General features: G+C 38.8%; 1 protein-coding gene across 3 annotated transcripts in view; it reads left to right on the top strand.

Annotated features, from left to right (window-relative positions):
• Positions 1–21,008, top strand: part of dnajb1a (DnaJ heat shock protein family (Hsp40) member B1a) — a 21,917-nt gene extending 909 nt beyond the window's left edge. The window contains exons 1-8 of one of the 3 annotated variants that reach the window (XM_077497730.1): positions 14,012–14,907; positions 15,245–15,847; positions 15,972–16,066; positions 17,206–17,253; positions 17,499–17,723; positions 17,806–17,983; positions 18,756–18,929; positions 20,160–21,008. In XM_077497730.1, coding sequence (XP_077353856.1) covers positions 14,886–14,907; positions 15,245–15,847; positions 15,972–16,066; positions 17,206–17,253; positions 17,499–17,723; positions 17,806–17,983; positions 18,756–18,929; positions 20,160–20,251 — 1,437 coding nt within the window. In that variant the 5' untranslated portion in view covers positions 14,012–14,885 and the 3' untranslated portion in view covers positions 20,252–21,008. Of the gene's footprint in view, positions 1–1,929; positions 2,499–11,001; positions 13,467–14,011; positions 14,908–15,244; positions 15,848–15,971; positions 16,067–17,205; positions 17,254–17,498; positions 17,724–17,805; positions 17,984–18,755; positions 18,930–20,159 lie in introns of those variants that run through there. The other 2 variants (XM_077497747.1, XM_077497739.1) reach the window with 2 other exon arrangements.
• Positions 21,009–21,831: the final 823 nt, after the last annotated feature.

Raw genomic sequence — 21,831 nt, forward strand, 5'->3', positions numbered from 1 at the left:
ATGTGCAAAGCAGGGTTTTTTTCTGTCTCAAATTGATGTAGTGGTGGTGCTCTCCTATGGCGTTAGATTTGTGCCACAATTCTGTGCGTAACAAAATGTGTTTCGCACGTACAAAATGTGTTTCGCACGTACAAAATGTGTTTCGTACGTACCAAAAATGTGTTTCGTACGTACCAAAAATGTGTTTCGTACGTACCAAAAATGTGTTTCGTACGTACCAAAAATGTGTTTCGTACGTACAAAATGTGTTTCGTACGTACCAAAGATGTGTTTCGTACGTACAAAATGTGTTTTGTATGTGCAAGACAACCAGACGCCTGACTGGCAGCCAGTGTCTTTATCAAAAATGCACAATATATTGCCAACATTTTTCATTTCCACCATGGATGAAATATTGCCTTGGTCATGATTTCGCTACAGGCACGCTCACCGCGAGTGCTCAAATGGAGCACACCATAAGTCCCATTTATTTTGGCCACGTTTACGGTTAGTTGTCCTCACTCACCGGGCAGCTGAAGTCTTCCTGCGGGCTCTAAAGCCGCCATACCCGAAGCCATGAACCATGGTTCGCCCGGCGAGCGCCAAAGGAGTCTCCGTACTTATTTAAGTGGATGGCCCAGTGCTGTGCAGTCGGCCGCGACTTTTGTTTTGTTTTACCACAATCATTAAAAACTCTAACCTTGCTCTTTCAAGATGAATTCTCGCGGTATTTGTGAGTTCACAAACTCTGGAGAATACATCTTGTACCGAGTCGGTTGATTTCCACCGAACCAAACCACTGGTGGTTCGGACCAATAACAGAGCGACATTGTGTCTGTAGTGGGACACACAGCTGTAACGAAACCAGGTATCCAGTGTTGATGACGGTACTAACAAAGAAACCTAACGTGGACAAATGGACGCTGCAATTAATTCTGTTCTTGCAGAATTACTCAATGTTTCCTTGTTGAATGTTGAACGAGAGGTGCTTCATGCATTTGTAGCTGGTAAGATATTCGTGCTTCCCCCCTTGGACAAGAACGAAGACGACATTTTCATTTGTGGCCGTGATTGGTCAAAACAAATGCGCACAATGCTGCATCGTCCAATCAGCTCGAAGTATTGTACAGAATGTCCCGCCTTTCCCGAGCAAATTACTGTGGAGCAGTCCCAGATGGATATTGTGGAGAACTCACTTGAGTGAAGCTCACTGTCAATCTGGCTATTGCCAGGTTATAAAAACTCATCCACCTGTATATATTAAATTGTAAATATAGTTCAGCATTGTAAAACACTATTATGTTTATTGTATATACTGTGTTTTTATGACTTAGGCGATGGCTGGAGCGCGCCACCTCTGCCTCGTAACCAGGAAATGGGTGTGTGTGCGACGGTTGCTCCATGATCTGTTTCTGCTTTGGTACAATAAAGTTAAAAAAAAAAAAAAAAAAAAAAAAATTCTTCTTTGGTTGTTGCTTCAGGTCTTTTTGTTGCACTGCTGTTGTAGAGCCTCCATAATGGTGCGATGCTGCAACTGCAGTTAAAATACGTTGCTGCCGAGCTCAATCATCACAGCTGGAGCTGAGCACTGTTTTGAGCAATGTCAGTCGCTCAGGCTGGAGGTGGTGAGCAAATTAGGTGAGGTGGCCGCCTTAAAATTTTGTACACAGGAAAAAACCTGCACACAAAAAGCGGAAAAACGTTCTATGTGGAGTGTGGACCATTGTGACTGCATAAATGTCAGGAAGTGTACTAGACCATCTTAATCCAATTTGAGATTAATAAGCTAAGCAGAGGCATTGATGCCCCATTTTAGATATATCAGGAGGGGTTGAGAATAGTGTAAGGAGAGAGTCTGTTAGTTTGTATTTTTTATATGTCAGGTTTGTGTCTTATGTCAGTAAAGGTTGGGAAACATTGATTTCAATGTCTTCTTGTTTCCTGTTTTAGGCCTGAAGGGCTCAGCCGTGGGTGGTGGAGGAGGCCACAGCGGGTCCACATACAACTACACCTTCCATGGTGACCCCCACGCCATGTTCGCCGAGTTCTTCGGCGGCCGTAGCCCCTTTGATCACTTCTTCTCTCAGAACGGTGGCGATGACACGTTGAACACTGCCGACCCCTTTGCCGCCTTCGGGATGGGCGGCTTCCAGCGGCCCTTCAAGTCCCACCTGGGCGGTCCCCGTATCACCCGCGAGAGGAAGAAGGACCCGCCGGTGGTGCACGAGCTGAAGGTGAGCCTGGAGGAGGTCTTCGCCGGCTGCACCAAGAAAATGAAGATCTCCCGCAAAAGACTGAACCCCGATGGGCGAACCACGCACAGCGAGGACAAGATTCTGTCGGTGGACATCAAGCGCGGCTGGAAAGAGGGAACCAAGATCACTTTCCCCCGTGAGGGCGACGAGACTCCCACTAACATTCCCGCCGACGTGGTGTTTGTCGTTAAAGACAAGCCTCACCCCGTGTTCAGGAGGGAGGGCTCCGATATTATTTACCCTGCCAAAATATCTCTCAGAGACGTAAGTACCTTCACCACACTTTAAGTGGACAGTTCATTAGCTACACATGCACCACTTAAGATTTTTTTCCCCCTATAAGTGACATTTTCAAATTATGTCAATTAATAATTCAGATTTAAAAAAAAAACATTTTAATTTCCTTCTCTATTAAAAAACAGGATTATTTCAACTTTACATCAAAAAATGCAGATACTAATTATGATACTTGTTTCTTCTGTAACATCTTGAAAAATATAGTCAAATATTGATCAGTTTTCTGAAATGTTTTTATCTTGTTTCAACGCAAAGATTAACAGTGTGCTTTTATGGAGGACTACAAAAATCAGAGAATATTTACCTGTTGAGAAGCTGAAATTCAGAGCATTTGAACAGTTATAATTAAAAAGGTATTGAAGAATTAGTTGTCCATTAATTGTTGCACCTCTGGTTTCAATGTAAAATTAATAGTAAATTAGGGCTGTCACTAACGACTTTTTTAAAAATCGACTCAACTTCTCATATTTTTAACGACTAATCGACTTTTTATTATTATTATTATTATTATTATTATTGTTGTTATTATTGTTATTGTTATTATTATTATTATTATTATTATTATTTATTTATTTATTTTTTTAAATTTGAGGCCGCAAATGTTGAACGTGTTGAATTGAGTGGATAATCTGGATATAAAACCCATTGTTCCTTATCCTTATATTTCCTGTATAATAAGAGTCTTTAATTTAGTCTGACTGCGGCACGCACGCACATACAACTTCTTCATGCCCTTCCCTTCATTTCAGTGTTGTATGGTCATTAAAACACAGGCGATGGTGGTTGTTTGTTTGTTAGTTGTTTGCCGTGACCAGCAACTGATCACCGAGTTTTATTTTGTCATGCCGATGGGATTTTTTATTTTTTTTGCCACGCCGAGGGTATTTATTTATTTATTTATTTATTTATCTTTAACGCCGAGGGGAACAAGCTCTTCTTTCGCGACCAAGATGACGTGGCTTTGCGATTCAAGCCGTGTTTGTGAGGGGGGGTTATTCTGTCACGGTGAGTGGAAAAATGGAAAAACTTTGCCTATGTTGCCGTGAAACGTTAAGTTAACTCCCAGTGAAATGTGTTTGACTCGCCAAAACCACCATCACGACGCCGCAGCGAACTGGTCGTGCACATTTGTGTTGTTCATGTACGCTTGTGAATGTCTATAAGCAATCGTGGTATTCACAGCAGGCCAAGAATTTTCGTTCCGAGTGTTCATGGCAAAATAACGCTCGCAGGAGATTTGCCGGTCGCAGCAAATTAATAACTGCTGACTAATAGAAAGTGACTGTCACACAATTAAGCAGCTGCCAAGTGTCACACGACGGAGCGAGCTAAATGATAATATTACAAGTATTTCTGTAACATTATTGTCGTGTTTACCTTTGTCTATCCGTGACGCGCTGAATCCATGTTATTGCTCCGGTATCCATGAACCGTGGCGTCGATTTGGCTGTCCCATTCACTCGGCAGTCATGCCACTGTACTGATCCATGAGCGTTTAAAAGTCCTAGTGTATCTTTACAGCTTTGACAGACTTTTTGAGGGCCGTGTGAGCATTTTAGCTGTTCACCTCACCAACCAAGCTTGGCAGTAATAAAGTGCATGGTGGCTTGGTGACTCCGATTCAAAGTCGTGCTCTCTTCCTCTCCCAAATGTTTAGATAAGCCTGTACCTCTGTCCTCTTATCCATTCGCTTTTCCTCCATTTTAAAATAGTGCAACCAATGAGGACATAATCTTAACTAATAAATATTGTAAATACTGTACAAGTGTACATGTACACTTGCAGTAAAAGAACTGTATGCGCAGTTAGGCTAATGGCGGCTGTGCAACACCTCCAAATTCAAACAACCAATCAGACCAAACAAACAGGAGTCATTAAATAAATAAATAAATAAATAAATGAATTAATAAATGAATGAATGAATAAATATTACTCTGTCCGCCTTCTTCTCACTGAAGTTCGCAACACACTGCGCGGCGGCATAAAAGGTCCGTGTGAAATATGGACGGCGACGGCGCAAACATGGTTCCAGGCGGAGCGTCGACTTAAATTTTTCCAGTCGACCTATTTTTAAAGTCGACCTAGTCGACTTGGTTGACTTTTTTTTTTCCCCAGCCCCTATAGTAAATTCAGAAACAAAGTCATACAGTGGTACCTCAACTTACGAACGTCCCTTCATACGAAAGTTTCAAGTTCTGAAACTCCTCAACAAGAAAATATTGCACCGAGTTACGAAAGAAGTTTCAGGATACGAAAGGTAAAACTACAGTATGGGCCGCTACTCGCAGCTCCCAGTTTCCTGAACACAACATACTTACAGCTGCTCTGCCATTGGCTATTACTGGCATCTTCCTGGTATACCATTGGCTAAGAGGGACATGTACTGTATGTGACCATAGATACATAATAGAATGTGTCTACCTGGCATCCCATTGACTAAGAGTATTTGACCATAGTAGATATAAAATCGAATGTGTCCAAAAAAAAAAAAAAAAAAAAAAAAAGTCTTATAAAGTCTAAAATTCAGAAAGTTAAATTTTAGGTCTTAAATGTCTTAAAAAAAACAGCCATATTTTCATACTAGGTCTAAAATTTAACCAAGTCTAAAATTCTTACATCCGCTCCTTACATTCCGAGAAGTGTCTGCTCTGTAGAAAGAAAGAAAAAGAACAAAAAATGGGCGTGTTGCGTTTTCTATTTTTTACATGCTCAAAGTGGAGGAGACATATGAGGGGGTGCGTTTGCATTGCAGTTCATTGTAGTTCAGGCGGGCGGGAGCGACGGTACGTGGGGCGGTGCAAATGAGATGGTTGGTGAGATTTGACGAGCCGCGGCTTGTTGTGCCGCGAGATACGGAGAGGAATTATCGTTGTTGCTGTCTGCGGACATCCCGAGCTCAACATGTCAACCTAACACTACCGGAACAAAAACAAACAAACAGGCAGGGTGGTGAACGACGAACTTGGCAGTATGTATTTACGTTTGTGTTTTTGTTACATTTGTTGAACTGTGTACCAAAACAACAGAAGACATCACTATTGATATTAGCCAAAGCATAATTAGCACAGTGGTGGCCAGTTAATTGCGATGCTGAAACGTTTTTTTTTTCTGAGAGGACTTTTGCCTTAATGTAAGTAAGTGAAGCTAAGCAAAGCCCCTATCTCCGATGTGTGTGAATGTCAATGAAGCGACCGCGTCCAGAGGTGTGAACACACTGTACAGCTCCGGCAATGTGACGCTAGCGAGTAAAGCTAATCGAAACATTTGTTTTTGTCATTTCCTTTATTTAACCAGGCAGAAAGTCATTGAAAGTAACAATCGCTAATCCAAGAGTGATCTGATCACATGCTAACAAAGCCCCTTCTCTATTTGTGTGAATGTAGCATTGTAAATTAGGTGGCTCGGTACTCAGTCCACTACCTGGAAACATACATTTAAAGTTTATGTTCCCGACTTTCCGCCAAGATATTGCAGTTAGCATGTCTGATCGGGGAGTGCGGACAATTATTTTTAGCCAGTCAGAACGGAAAGAGTGGACAGTCAATTTGTAAGAAAATGAGTAAATGCCAGTCTAACAAGAACTGACTCGAAATTCCCGACTTTTCCAGCTGGTTGGATGAGGTAGCCGGCGATAGGCACTCGGCTCGTTGCAAAGTTTGCCAAAAAGATGAAGTTGGGGACTTTGGGCGCGAATATGGTTGTAAAGGCAAGGCAAGTTTATTTGTATAGCACATTTCATACACAAGGCAACTCAATTTGCTTTACGCAAGGAAAGGCAACACGTGAGCATCAACAAACAGTAGTTAACATTCAGAGGAAGAAAAATAAATGAAAATAGGGTAGAAAATTTACTAGAAAGAACATACAATGACCAATATTAAAACATTATTCAGCAAACTTTAAAACATTTAGTGTAAGGAAGTTTAACTCATTCACTGCCTTTGACAAGTATACTTGTCAATTGTATTTTTTAGAGCGGTGCTAAATGGGGGCGAATCTGAGCATGCTCCACTGTAAATATCAAACTTGGAAACAACTTTACTGATGCCCAACCACCGGTAGATTACATCATTGCCCCATTTTATAGGAAATAAACACAGTTTCAGAGTCCATGGGAGAAATGGCTGTATTTTGGCAAACCTACATTTTTCTGCTGTCAATTATAAAAGAACGGGACGGGACAAAAAGTAGGGAGTCTATTCTGTTATTTGGTAGATTCGGTTTATATATAATTATTGAATGTAATATCACGTGAGTATTGGAAATGTAAAAATTTTCTATAATGACTGGCAGTGAATTTAAAATAAGAATAAAAATAATAATAATAAAAAAAATTAAAGCTGTTTAAAATGGGTTGTATGACGTATGTATGTGATTGTTGTGTACATTGTCAGGTTGGTCATTGTCAATATTGTTCATTGCATTGTATATGTTGTATGCTTTTGGTGCACTTCGACATGTTTGAAACTAGTGTTGTTCCGATACTGGTATCGGCAGAGGTGCCGATACTGCATTAAAACAGTGGTATCGGTGACTACTCACAAGTAACATACCGATACCATTAATTCCAACGCTAATATAGGATTTTGGATGCAGCATCTTGTGTCTTGCTGGTGCACGACATTCACTGATATGTGACATGTTCACTGCATGCCCATATAAGATATCCTATTGGCCCTTGAATGCTCTAAACCAATAGCAGGACAGCTTTTTCATGTTGAGGGAAAAAAAACCTTAAGTATCGGTATGGTATCGGTATTGGCAGATAATGCAAAGGTGGGTATCAGTACCGGGGGCCAAAAACGGTATCGGAGCAACACTATGAAACCAATACAAGTTGACATGGTTTTGAGAATCAAACATGTGGACAGCCGACGAATTTGTGCAAAAATTAAAACAATTGGTGATTGATGAAGGCTACGTTGTACAGTAGGGTTGTGAATTGCCTCGTACTTGACGATTTGATCCGTATCACGATTCATAGGTCACGATTCGATTTGATACCGATTAATCCCGATATGAATTTACAAGTGGATTATGTTTTCTTTTACTCAATTTAGAAAATAACATTTAGTAAACTTTGTACATGTACACTGTAAGATTTGTATGAAAATTTATTATTTATTGATCTCAAACTTCAGTGTTATAACTGTGAGCCACTGTATTTAACAAACAGGTTAACAAACAGCATTGAAATAAAATATTAAGGCTTAATGTTCCATTAATATAACATTCTTCCATGCTTAAGGTGTGAAAGTTAGACGTTTTGTTTAATATTTTTGCATCAAAAATGGATATTAAAAAATCGATTCGGCTGCCTATTGAATCGATTCGAGAATTGCGTGCTGTAGTATCGCGATATATTGGCGAATCTATTTTTTTTTTTAACACCCCTATTGCATAGTAAGTTTTTAATTGCGACGAGATGGGCCTTTTTTGGAAAAAGATCCCTCGCCGTACCTGAAGTTTCCAACACGTTTTGGAATTTATCTGAAAAGAATCACCCAGAAAATGTGTTCACGATTCGGGCAATTGCTCACTATGAAGATGTTTGCCTTGGACATTTTAGAAGGATTGTTTTTAAAAAAAGAAAAAAAAAAAAAGAAAAAAGAAAAAAAGAAGGGGGCTCCAGGTGGAGGAGTGGAACCGTCACTTGCCTTCAGTGCCGGATGGCATAGGTTCACTTATCTGCCTGGGAGATCATATACGGCTTACATAATGTGAGTGAGTGATTAAAAAAAAAAAGATTATTAAAAAAACAACAACCATCCTTGGATCAGTTCTTTACAAAACACCAGGCAAAAACACTTCTGAGAGAGAACATGAACCAAAAAGAGGGCAAAAAACGAAGAGGACAGCAGTTAAAAAGCTAAATGCCAATCATTTTTATTCTTTACTCTATTCTTTGTTTTTTACATGATGCACAGCTCTTATTTATTGTGCAATAATATAATTGTAACATGTATTTGTTAGATGTTTTGATGCAGGGTATCAGTGCCATTAACTCTTTTACTGCCGCACGGTATCAAAAAAAACTTTAATATGACAAAGGCTTTGTTCATTCACGTCATCCTTGAAAACGTTCTATTTCCATCAGATTTCGTCATGTTTCATTGTAATTTCATACACCGGCAGCCCATTGAAAAGAGATACAATGCTGCCATCTGCTGGTCATAGTGAGTGAGTGTTTTTGATTCCACAACCCATTGACCAGGCAGCGCTGCACTTAGACGTTGCACTGCCCATTGATTAAAAAAACAAAAACAAAAAAAGTAGTTGACGTCATTTAACGTTTATGGCGGCATACATTGTGATTTTACTAATTGTTATTAAACGTTTTTGGCAGTCAAAGAGTTAAAGGTTATTTTAGTTAACTAAAACTAATGAAAAAAATAAAATTCAAAAAACAATAGTTACCGAAATAAAATAAAAACGAAAATGCTTAAAAAAAAAAAAAAAAAAAAAAAAAAAGAAAACTAACTGAAACTACATTTTATGTTTACAAAACTAACTAAAACTAACTATAATTATAGCAAACATGTCCTTCGTTTTAGTCTTTGGTAATTCATTTAATGCATGAGCCTTTGGGGATGATTTTAAATGTGATATTAGTAGATTTATTTTGATATAAACCGGAATAATGTTTGAAAGTATGTCACACAGAAGTGACGTCATGTAGCAGCAGCCAATAGAAAAACACCTTCATATGACGTCGAGCCCATGGTGTTTTTTAAATATTGCGCACAAGTAATACACATTAAAAATAAAAAATACTAATACTGAAACTAGCAAACTAAACTAAAATTACGCATTTTTTAAAGAACTAAACTAATAAAAACAAACAGAACCACCCTGAAAACTAATAAAAACTAACTAAAATGAAAACTTCCAAAACATTAATAACCCTACTGCCATATTACAAATAAATTGGTTTATATACTGTAGCATTTTGCTAAATATGCAAAAGCACAAATAAATTATTTGTACAATTTTTAGGACTAAACACGATTTCTTTTCATAACATTATTTGCATCCTTCTGATTTTTTGCATGTGGCCATCAAATGAAAAAATTTGGACACCCCTGCACTATGACGTGTATAGATATGACGTATGAGTGAACTATATGGTAGTTAGTGTTTGTTCACCTTAAAGGGCCCATAGCATGAAAATGCACTTTCGTGGGGTTTTCTATCAATAATATGAAAAATATCCGTCCGCGACTTCTTTAGTTTTCTCCTCCTTTCTAAAAGGTGGCTTCAAATGGCCTTCAAATGACCAGATTCAACTTCTGTGACTTGGTGACGTCAATAAGACACCGAAGTGCACTTGACCCAGCCGCCTCGGGTTAATGACACCGCCTCTGGGTCACACCCGCTGAAATTCGAGAAGCCGCTGCTCTTTTCTTTTTCTCCCCCTCTCCCCTTATGATAAATAAAGTTGTCGTGAACACACAGTGTTTTTCTGTACGTTATTAGATGCAATAATCTGGAGATGATGGACGCTAAGAAACCAGGGGGGTGGGGTTGAGAAAGGGGGAAAAAAAGGACCGTCGGTTTAAAGAACTCACGAAATTGCGATGCATTCGCTAGGGTGTAATGGTTCATTCACTAAAGCCACTTTTCCACTAAACCCGAAAGGCACGGCACCATTTTACACTGCGCCCCAACATGACACCAGACGGCCTTCATTGCATTTCAGTTAGAACAGGCCACCATTTGAACTGTCCCAAGTTTGCACAGTTGCAGTGTGTGCTCCTCTGCCATAACATTTCATGAGTGGCAAGTTGCAGCTACTGTTTTTTTCTGGGATTCAAAATATGAATTGCTATTGCATGACGTGACAACGTAGCAAAGTACAGCCCATCAAATGCATAGAAGCTTTCACATAGATGAAAAAGCTATTTCTGGGTTTTAAATCAAGCAAGTCACTAAAGCGGGTCAAGTCATTACTTTGCTCAAGCAAGTCAAAAGTCAAGTCATAAAATGTTGCTCAGCACAACATACACATTGCAGTGCTGATGAAATGTTTTATCACTGATCAAGACAAAAAAAGTAAAATTATTTCTCGAAAAATTAAATGAAGACATAAAGAACATATACATCTCTAAAAAAATAACTTGGAGTATGACAAGCATGTATATTTTATTTAGATAAATGCATGTAGTTTTTTTCTTTTAATTAACTTTTGCATGAGTGTTTACAGATACCAATGTATCTAACACTGCTACTGTAATGATAAACATTGACATATAGTCCTTCATAACTTTCAAAGTGGTGCGCAGGAGAGACGATCGTTTTTCATTCAGCATTAAACTCAGTTAAACACATACTGAATTCATTTATTTCAAAAGAAGACGTGTTCGCCTTGCTCCCTGCCTCGGGGGTTCACCGTATGTAAAGGTCAACTTTACAAATGCCACCGCCATGTATTTGAGTTCAGGTGTTGATTCATTTATACATGTGTGTTTAGGCGCTCTGCGGGTGCACGGTCAGCGCGCCGACGTTGGACGGCCGCACCATCACAGTGACGTCGCGAGACGTGGTGAAGCCGGGCACCAAGAAGCGCATCGCCGGCGAGGGCCTGCCACTGTCCAAGTGGCCCGACAGGCGGGGCGACATGATCCTGGACTTCTGCGTCAAGTTCCCCGACAAGCTCGGCCAAAACACGCGCGACGCGCTCAGGCAGGTCCTCCCGCCGTGACGCGCAGCCGCGTCACACCGAGTACTACTTCTCCTCATGCTGTTCTTCAGGGTGCTGTTACTTGAGTTTACTTTGAAACTTGCCGGGTCTGGAAATGACTCAGGGCTGCTTTGCATTGACTTCAGTTTGCTAGCTGAAGACAAACAAACTCCAAAAATGTCTTAAACGTGAGACCAGACAGGTGACTTCAGTATTTATTTAATCTCATTCAGATTTTTTCTTTTTTTCTTTTTTTTGTGAACACTGCACTGCACAGTTTGGAGCCTTTTATCTCTTTCATATCTTTTAATGCTACAGACTAACGCTTTACAGTCGGCAGAGTGATTGAACATACTGGGCCATGTTGATAACAAAAACACAAAAGTCATGATCTTACAAATGGTGTAATTTTGGGCGGGATAAAAAGATAATGCGTTAATTTGATGTCAAAATATTACGAAAGCAATGTTATAGTACAACATAACATGGATAAACAACCAGGAGTTTAATTTGATGTCACAATTAGTCCAAATGTTCCAACAAAAATAGTTTACTGTCATAACAAGAAGTCTAAAAACTAAAAAAAATTTTTTTTTAAATATTAACATTTTTGTGCAGCTTGTAACATCAAAAGGAAAGTTGTAATATTTACCAAAAAATACAATGGACTGGACCGCCATTGTTTGTGGAGCATCGGGCTGGCCCACTAAAACTGAAAATCCTGCATTTAAATGACTCCATTATAAATACATTCGGGAAAATGTTCTTGGAAAAAAAAAAATCAGGATGAATCTCCAATAAGTGTATTTTAACAAAAAGTGAGGGTTGACTCAAAAAAAGACAAAAGAAAAATATTACAAGAATGATCCAAGTGGCCATTCTTGTAATATTTTTGTATATATGTTTGTTTGTTTGTTTGTTTGTTTGCTTTTTATTGGAATGATCCAAGTTGGATAATTCCAATAAAAAAACTAAAAACATTTAATTTCATGCCAAGTCAAATATATTACAAAAAACAATTTTTCAGGAGAAATATTTCCTTTTGAATTTTATTTTCTGAGAAATACTGCAAGAATTTTTTATATAACTTGTAAAATTACAAAAACGTTTTTAAACAAATATGTAATAAGTTAAAATACAAGAAGCAAAAAAAAAAACATGCGAAAGTAATGTGTAAAAAGCAGCATTTAATTATAAAAGTTAAATTACGAAAAAAATATATCAATTTTACTAAATTCTTTCATGACAAACAAATGGAAGAATAGTAACAGAAGCAAGGAAAAGGTCATCATACTTTGAAGCTTTTAAATGGGACATTTGTGCATGAATGTAAAAGCACAATAAATATTTTACGATATTCAGTGAAATTTCATTGACATTTTAGACATTGTAACGACAAATGTATTCTCGTAATATCATGACATTTTATCTAAATTATATCCTTATGAATAATAATACATTTTCCTTGTAATTTTACCATTTAGTTCCTTTCAGTGCCGCTCTTGCACACATTTCAGAAAGCACCTTAACAGTATTGAAAGAAGCTCCGCCCCCTTCGGTCATCTCCCCGTGTGGCGTTAACGAGACGAGACGCTTGCTGAGGTGCTCGCCCCATGTAGATGAACGATACCCCAATGTCACACTGTGAGCTCCGTTTCACCATTGCTGACCTCATGTGAACTATGTTTACGTCGTCGGTTACCTCAGTCGCACCACTCGCTGTGCGTTCGTCCCAGAATTCTCAATGCCAGTGAAGTAGCACTCAAATACACTTTTGTATTAACTTAAGGAAAACATTATTTTAGTTGCTGTGCCAAATGGTGTCATGTTGTCATGTGTGGACGTTGAAGACAAGTTCAAAATAGTTTTAATGTGTTATGTCATAACAGCAGTTGTTTGACTTTTCTTTTGGGTGGTGATCATTTATAAGAAAAAAGTAGGCAGGTACCCCCCACACCCCTCTCCGTGTTGCACAAACAGCACTTAAAGTGTTTTGAGATGTTTCATCTCTACATAGTTTGGCGACTATTGCCTTTGTGTCTATATCACATAGAGGATATAAAAAGTCTACAAACCCTTGTTCAATTTTGGGCTTGACCAGTATGGATATTTTGAGGCCAGTTTTAATATTTGGCAGAATTCAATTCAGATAACAGACTAAATGGCTGGTTAATTTAAAACTTCTTTATTGTATAATAAATAAAACTTGTTTTTTTTTTGTCTCTTACAAATAAAGATGTGAATTACAGGCAGAACATTTGACTGTTTTGACTTGAGTGTTGTGTGGTGTTTTTTTTTGTTTTATTATTTTGAATGCTATTTTATTGTCAAAAGTGGTGGTAATGTGTAAAAAAAAGAAAGAAAAAAAAAGTCAGTTTTACAGCTGATTAATCGGTCGAGCCCTAATTCAGATTGTATTGCTTTTGCCTGACTATCATAACAAGCCCCACCAATTGTTATAGTAGTCAAACTACACCTCATCACATTTTGAAATCAAAGTAGTCCTCACAAATCAATTGATCCAAAGTTGACCTCCATTTTGACTTGTGGCATCTCGGAATTGTCAACCTGTCCAACTCCATTGAAGTTTTCCGTAAGGAATGTATACATAGACAGTGTGGTTGCATAAGTGTGCACACCTGCATAACTTCAGATGTGGCTGTTTAGAATGAACCAATCACATTTATACTTAGGTTAAATATCATCAACTACATGTCACCAAAGCAATTTTATATATATATATATATATATATATATATATATATATATATATATATAATTTAACTGGAATCATTGTTAAATTCCAAGAAAAGGAGAGCACGCATTTGTACAGGCTATAAGGGGCTGGTGGAAAATGATGACCCAGCATTTGAAAGTGTGTGTTGACATTTTATCTCTTACAGTAAGTTGTATGAGCATTTTTTTCCCTTGGAAATTAAATTGCTGTGATTCATCTTAACGGCTGCGTGAATTTGCATTGTCGACATCAATATGACCATGCAATAAACTGGTTAAATTGAGATGCATTTTCTTAATTTTGCACTGTAAACTTTTTAGGAATTTTACATTTGATTTTATTGCATTCACACAAACTGTATGTCTCTGGAATATGTGAAATGAAATCTCATAGACCAGACAACTGCAAAAACGGAAAATAAAATGTCTTGATATTACACTGTGGTGGTTCTAGTGCATTTCACTCATATGGTTGGTGGTGGCCTTTCTGTAACTATCGTTGCCACTGGCGCCATCTAGTGTACACCTGGAAGACAAACATCCGGGACACTTTATTACGTCCAATTGTATAATATCGCAGATAGTCACAATTTGCGTAGCTAAGTGTCCTCTGAAAATGACAAATTGTTATACAACTGCTCGAATGAGGTATTGTGACTTTGACACCCCAACTAATATCATTTGGTGGGTTTTACACAATCGTAAGCCTGTGAGGTCCTTGTTGACGATGACGTCACCTCCAGCGAAAGTAGTTAGCTTTTGTCGTGTCGGTGACTAAAAGGAATGCGACTTTGAGATTTCTGACTACATTACTGACGCGAACATGTTCACACTTAATTATAAAGCTTATGTGTGTGATTTACAGTAGGTTGGCGTGAACTAGTGAGAAAAACACAAACACACACCTCCAGTCCAGTGTGCACTATTTTGAAGACAACATGGATGTCCACCTACAACCTGGTGGGTTCTATTCAAAATTATAGCTCAGCATATGTGCATTAGTGAAAGTACCTTAACCAATTAGCTATTTTTAGAAATTGATGTGATATTTTCCTTAAGACAATAAATATATATTTTAACCAACAAGATAGTAGTGGTACAGTCGCAAGTTTAATTCGTTCTGTGACAATCATAAAGCAAATCACTTGTGTCGCAATGTTAACTATTTTAATTGTTACTATTTAATTGGAAATGCCATTAATCCGTTTAAGACTCCCAAAAAAGACCCAAAATAAGAAAAATAGTACAGCATTGTATATAAACATGCAGTAACTGATTTTACTGTATGTTTCAATAGAATACAGTAAGGGGACCAAGCGGAAAGCTGGCACAAAATGTGAGACCCTCGTGAAGAAGCGGAGGTTTGAAACCACCAAGGCATCTGTCAAAATTGTACCAGCAAATGGGTCCAACCGTAAGGCGAGACCTCGACCACGGACCCTTATGAGGAAGCACCGAGGTAAATCTAAACCACAAACCCTCATGAGGAGGCACAGAGGTAAAACCAAACCAGACATCCTGACCAGGAAAAAAAAGGGTAAAGCCAAGATGGAGACCTTACCTGGGAATCAAGGGGGCAAAGCCCGAGTGCAAATGCACATACGTAATCAAGAGAGTAAAGGCAAACCAGGGATTCTTAAAAGGAGACAAGGGAGTATAACTGAGTCTATGAATCCTGTCACTGCAACCAAACGGCGGGCTGACACAAAACCGAGAACCCTTCAAAATAAGCAGAGCATCAGAGCCACCAATGCGTCAGTAAAAGTCCTGAAGTCTCAAGGAACAAATCTGAATGCCAGTACAAAACCAGAGACCCTAACAAAGAGTCAGTGGCTCAAAGCCACACAGATGTCTATAGTGCTACATGCCGAGAAACGACTCTTGCACACAACCAGGCATGGTAAGTCATCAACAGACTGATATTGTTAGTTCAAAAGATAAATGGGAAGCCTTGACCAGCTTCTGCTAGATCATGTTTTTTATTGAGTGGGGCTGTAAGCCAAAGTTTGTCTCTGTGTGTGCAGCCTCGTTGGATCAGAAGTATCAGCAACTAGAGAAGATCGGCGAAGGAGGCTTCGGCTCTGTCTATGCTGGGTACAGGAAAGCTGATTCTTTTCCTGTAAGTACTCTATATTGATGCTTCTACCCAAGTGTTGCTCTTGTTTTAGTTCTATATACGAGGTCTTTGGACTAGCAACTCAGCTAATGTCCTTCCTAACATGAGTGATGACGAACATACTGTATGGTTGTCAGGTACTTAGAACAGAGCTTACAAGAATAACCTTGAGCGATTAGTCATCCACATGTTGCTTCACCAATATGTTATCGCATCACCTGTAGCAACGTGCCCAGTGAACTTGATGCAGAGATTGTGATATATTGAAACCCCAATTGACCATTCGCTGCACTGTTTTCAGCCCTCTGTCCAATTCAAGAACATATATTTGAGTTTCCCAGTTAGTTGTTAACATTTACATTAAAAAGCTAATCTCATGCTACTAATTTTAGGCCATTTATCCATGTTGGAAACAGACCCATATTAATCAGTCAAACATTAGCAATGTACTTGTATTTTCTGTCAAATAATGACATGATAGTGTTACCTTGCTCACTGAAATGCTGCCGTGACTGACATAAGGCTAGCGATCCATGGCCACAAGTTCGACCCAGATTAATTCAGCTTCTGAATAAAGCCATGTGGCTGTCCATTAAAGAATTCAATTAAGTGATCAATTGTAAATTTGGTACTACACAGTCAAGAACAAATAGGAACACTTTTTTAAAACATTTTTTTTAACCATGATCATACTTGCATTGTACGTATGTCGTTTTTGTTGTTGCTTACCAAAGTGTTTGTTATGCTACTGATGTAACAGGTCAGCTATTTATGGTCAATACTGATCCAGATGGATTTGTATTATCTTTACAATATTGCTTTTAACTTGCTTACAAAAATGCTAATGTTTATCCTTCTGACATAAGGTAAACTATCAATGGTTATGGATGACCCAAACTGGGTCATCTATAACAAAAACAGATCCATGACACATCTTTTTAAACAACTTATGTCAAACAATAACTTACGTAAAAAAAAAGAATACTGCTGTTAGGTAATGTTAACCAACATGCTGATGTCCTGTTACTGATGAGACCTTAGCCAGGTAAGCTAGCAATGGTACCTACAGTATGTGCTACTGTTTTGTTTTTATTTGTTCCTGGCATTCGTGTAAGCACTTAACTAATGATTGTGTCCCCTAGGTGGCCATCAAACACATTCCCAAAAATGAAGTCAAGATCATCCCCCTGGTGAGACTCACCTTATTGGAGGCCTCACATGGTTCTTTTTTCTTTGTGGATACTTAATGCAAGGACAATAGCTAAGTTTCTATTTTGTGCAATGTGCTTCTTGTACGAGTGTCCCTTCATGCATGCTTTTTTTTTTTTTTTTTCCCCTGTACTGTATCCACTATTGGTGCATAAACAAGGCAAATTTCCCCAATGTTGGACTTAAAAAATGTCATCTTATTGTTGGTATTTGTTTCCTACCCTAGAACATAAAAGGGAGGAAACACAAAGTACCCCTGGAGGCGCTTCTCATGCTGCAGGCGTCGTGCATAAAGAACGCAGATGGGCAATCGGCCGTCGTGTCTCTGCTAGATAAATACGACTTTGATCACGAGCTGGTGCTGGTCATGGAGAAGCCGGCACGATCCGTGGACCTCTTCACGTACATCACCAGATGTCGGCTCGGACACCTCAAGGAGAATGAAGCCAAGGTATGGATGGAAAGGATCCTGCTTCATCTTCAGATGTGTACAGTAGGTACATTTGTGGACAGTCTGCATGTGTCTTTGTCAGAACATCATGAGGCAACTGGTGGACGCCGTCATCAAAATGCACGCCGTCAACGTCTTCCATCGGGACCTCAAGCTGGGAAACGTCCTCCTGGAGGCCACCTACGGCGTCCCCCGAGTGCGGGTCATCGACTTCGGCTGCAGCTGTTTCGTAACCGAGGAGCCTTATCATGACTACACAGGTCAAGTCAAGTCAAGTCATCTGTATTTATATAGCGCTATCAAAAAACAATACAATACAATCACAATTTCAGTGGGGACTGACCCAATTTAACTTACTCCATGTCTGAATACCAATCAATTGGAACTATCAATATCAGCTTCCCAAAAAACACCATCCAAAAATTTTGCAACTTTTTTTTTTTTTAAAGAAAATTTTCAGTTGAGAATATCGTACAGTACTTTACAAAATCATACAGTAATAACATAATTAAATGGAACTTAAAAAGTTAAACAGATAAAACATGATTTTAGCTTTAATTCTATGGGCCTCTTTCTGATGTCGGCTCTTTGTCAACCAGTGGACAGTAGAAAACGTACATGCTGACATGCTACAAAGAGATTTAATGTTTAAATCAGTGTTTTAAGTGGGCCGGAACGCACCAGTACGGAGCTCCGACACGTCTTAAAATCTCCCCTGAACGTTCAGGTACTTCTCAATGTGCAAAGAACGTACTGTCACAGTCTGTCAGCGTTCTGGCACGCTTGACAATACATATTTTGATCCCAAAAAGCTTACACAGACTTACATATAATATGGAAGTCCGTGCGCTCATTACATCACCAAGCGCATGATTACTCCTGATATATATCTGTGATTTACGAGAGCAGCGTACTTAAAATGAAGTGATAGAATATTGCAAAATAAAAAATAATGAATACAATTTCATGGTGCAGTTGCAAATGCTCAGTAGAGTAGGTCAGTGCTTAAACTAGTGCTTTGTTTTGTTTCAGGAACCCTCTCCTACGCTCCTCCAGAGTTTGTCCTGAGGGGGACCTACAGGGCGGGCCCAACCACAGTGTGGCACCTGGGAGCCATGCTCTTTGAGTTATTAGCTGGAAGCAAACAGTTCGACACGCTCCTTTTTATCTCCCAGATGCTCCAACTCAATCGGGTTCTCTCTCAAGGTAACGACTGTACTGTACAGTGCTCCCTCCCTACTTATGTTTCTCTTTACGTTTGTGCCTCCGCTATATTGCTTTTAGTCTGAGAATGTGAGGAGAGCAACCCCAAGTGGGCAAAAATAGTTATTACATACACCTTACGGTGCCCCCCGGACACATTGTCAGTGATGTAACCTGTGATCATGGGGGGTTTCGGGTCTTTCAACTATCAGACCCCTCCCCCAGGCGACCCAGCTGAGCTTGATCAGGCCTCATCATACTTGTTTGGTTGCCACTGATGTCAGGACGATGTCTGGCCTTAGTATCGTCTTGGCAACCGCTTGCGGGAACTTCCACTACTTGCCCAGGTTTACTTCAGCTCCCAATCGCGTGCTGTTGTTGCCAAAAGGCCAGACATCCACAGCCTGGGCTGCTCTCCATTTGCGTCCGACCCTGACCTCGTTTCCTGCCTGGGCAACCTTCGGGTCACTGGACTGCCAGTATTGAAGCAGTTCCCTGGATCACGTAACCATAAACTCCTCGCTCAGGCTGCTAATGGATAGTTTCAACTTAAATATAGTACGATTACTACTTTTGCTCGATTAATTGATGGGGTAATCGGTACAGTACAATCAATGTATTATTCTGCAAATATTTAATATTTTCAGTCTTATTTACAATGGGTTTTAAAAGTGTGTTTTAATAAGTTTTGCGGATTTAAAACCATGTGGGAAGGGTAAATAAAGATTATTAATTTGGTCTCCGTACATACAGTGCTCAGCATAAATGATGTAAGAACACCTTTAGTTTCCTGTCAGAATGAAAATTTTGGATGTGATACTCATACTACAAGATACTCCCACAAATGTGGGCCATTGATTGCAAACAAGATTTGTTAATTAGTATCCCCTAAAAGTAGTTTTTTTAAATTAAATTTATTAAAGTATATTTTGCACAAATAAGTAGACCCCGAGAAAAAGACTGACAACTTGTTAATTCCACGCCTAGCAGACATGTTGCTATCCATAACAGTCATGGAGGTCATAAAAAATACTATTCTATTACAACATTACTTTCATTTTGTGAGTTAAGTGCATATTCTACAGAAAACATTTTGTCAAAATTTTGGAAATTATACTTATGAATGAAATCTTTACATTTTTCGAAGGGGGTGTACTACTATGGCCTCAAAGCAAGACACCCCCAATGTTGAAACTGCAGCTCATGTGTATTCTCATGCTTCTCTCCAATCAGATTGCAGCGATTTCTTGAAAATGTGCTTGCAACGCAACCCAGAGCAACGCGCCACCCTAGTACAGATCCACCAGCATCCATGGCTCATTTGAGGCTTCCTATCAACTCAGTTACGCGGACTGTCACTTAACAGGAATTTTTTATTTTATTTTTTTAAATCCTTGCCTACCGCAAATATACACTGTCGGGTGTGTCAATCATGTATGTTGTTTATAGTTAGACACCCTGCAGTTCAAACAAAACATTTTAAATGATCACCGGAGCAGTTTTGTTTCTGTAAAGACCGTTTAAAAAGAAAGCATGTTTATATAAAGTGCACATATTTTCAAATGAAATTGAATAATGTGGTAAAAATCACACATATTGCAGGTCCAAATAAAGCAAACTTGAAGCACATGTTGTAGTTGTAGATGTATTGGATAAGAGCAGAACATGTGGATGCATACCAATATATACACATATATTCGGGCTGCACTATATGTAAAAAAAACATCACAAAGACATGAAAAATATTCTATATATTCTGGCCAAGGCGTCCCCAAGAAACTGTCCAGCGTGTCCTGGGTCATCTCCAGAACCTCCTCCCCATGGAACATTCACATAACCCCTCATCAGAAAGGAGTCATCCTCTCCAGATGCCCGAGCCACCTCATTCGGCTCGTCTCAATACTGAGGGACAGCAACTTTGGAATTGCCAGGATGAGTTTACCTCTAATACACATCAGCAGCTACAGAAAATGTTTGCTTGAGGTTAATTGGTGCCCAAACATGGTCAACTATGCGTTAAATGCAAAGGTTCACTTTTTCCTCCTTGTCCCGTGAATGTTTATTTTCAATAAAAAATATTCAAACATACTGTAATTGTATTTGTGGTATTAATTTAAGCAGATTTGTATGAAGACTACATTTTGACACATCTGGCCCTCTAATTGCATCAGCTTCCAATCGTATCAATACCTCAATGAAAACAAGCAAACCTGTGGGTTTCCTTTTAAATGCAAACATGTAGAGAACACGCAAACAGCTCAACTCACTTCACAATGAGTATTAGTTTGGCAGATAGTGTATCATTCTTTAGAAAAAAAAAAAAGGCTTGAGCTGTGTAATGGCACTCCCAATAGTTTACTTTCAAACACAAGAAATCCAATTAAAAAAATGTGTATTTTAAATATTACCTTTAAAAACTGAATGCTACCACATAATTTGAAACGCTGTAAATGGGCTAACTGGTGGCGATGATGTTTTAACACTTTAAATGATGGGTATGTGAACAAAATCAATGCACGTAGACTGACAATATAAAAATAATCACTAGATTGTATTCCTTATCCTCGACGAAAAATAATATTACTGCAGTTTAATGAGTTACAGTAGTGACAGTGTTCGTTTCTTTCCTGGATGCCTGTATTGTGCTACCCCTGGTGGCCAAGTTGCACACACCAGCGGGCACAATGAATTTAATCATGAATGAATCACTTTAATCATGACAAACAAACTGTTGAATTCTCATCATCCTATTTCATTTGCCATTAATGTATGTTTTACATTAATGTATAGGGTGCTTTTTCTTTCGTACAATATAGTTGTTTTCTAAAGTACAAATAGTGCTACTTTCGTTATAAAAAAACAAAACAAAAAAAAACTTGATTTTTTTTTTTAGTTGTGCAGGAAT

This window comes from Festucalex cinctus, chromosome 1 (assembly GCF_051991245.1).
Source record: "Festucalex cinctus isolate MCC-2025b chromosome 1, RoL_Fcin_1.0, whole genome shotgun sequence".
NCBI lineage: Eukaryota > Metazoa > Chordata > Actinopteri > Syngnathiformes > Syngnathidae > Festucalex > Festucalex cinctus.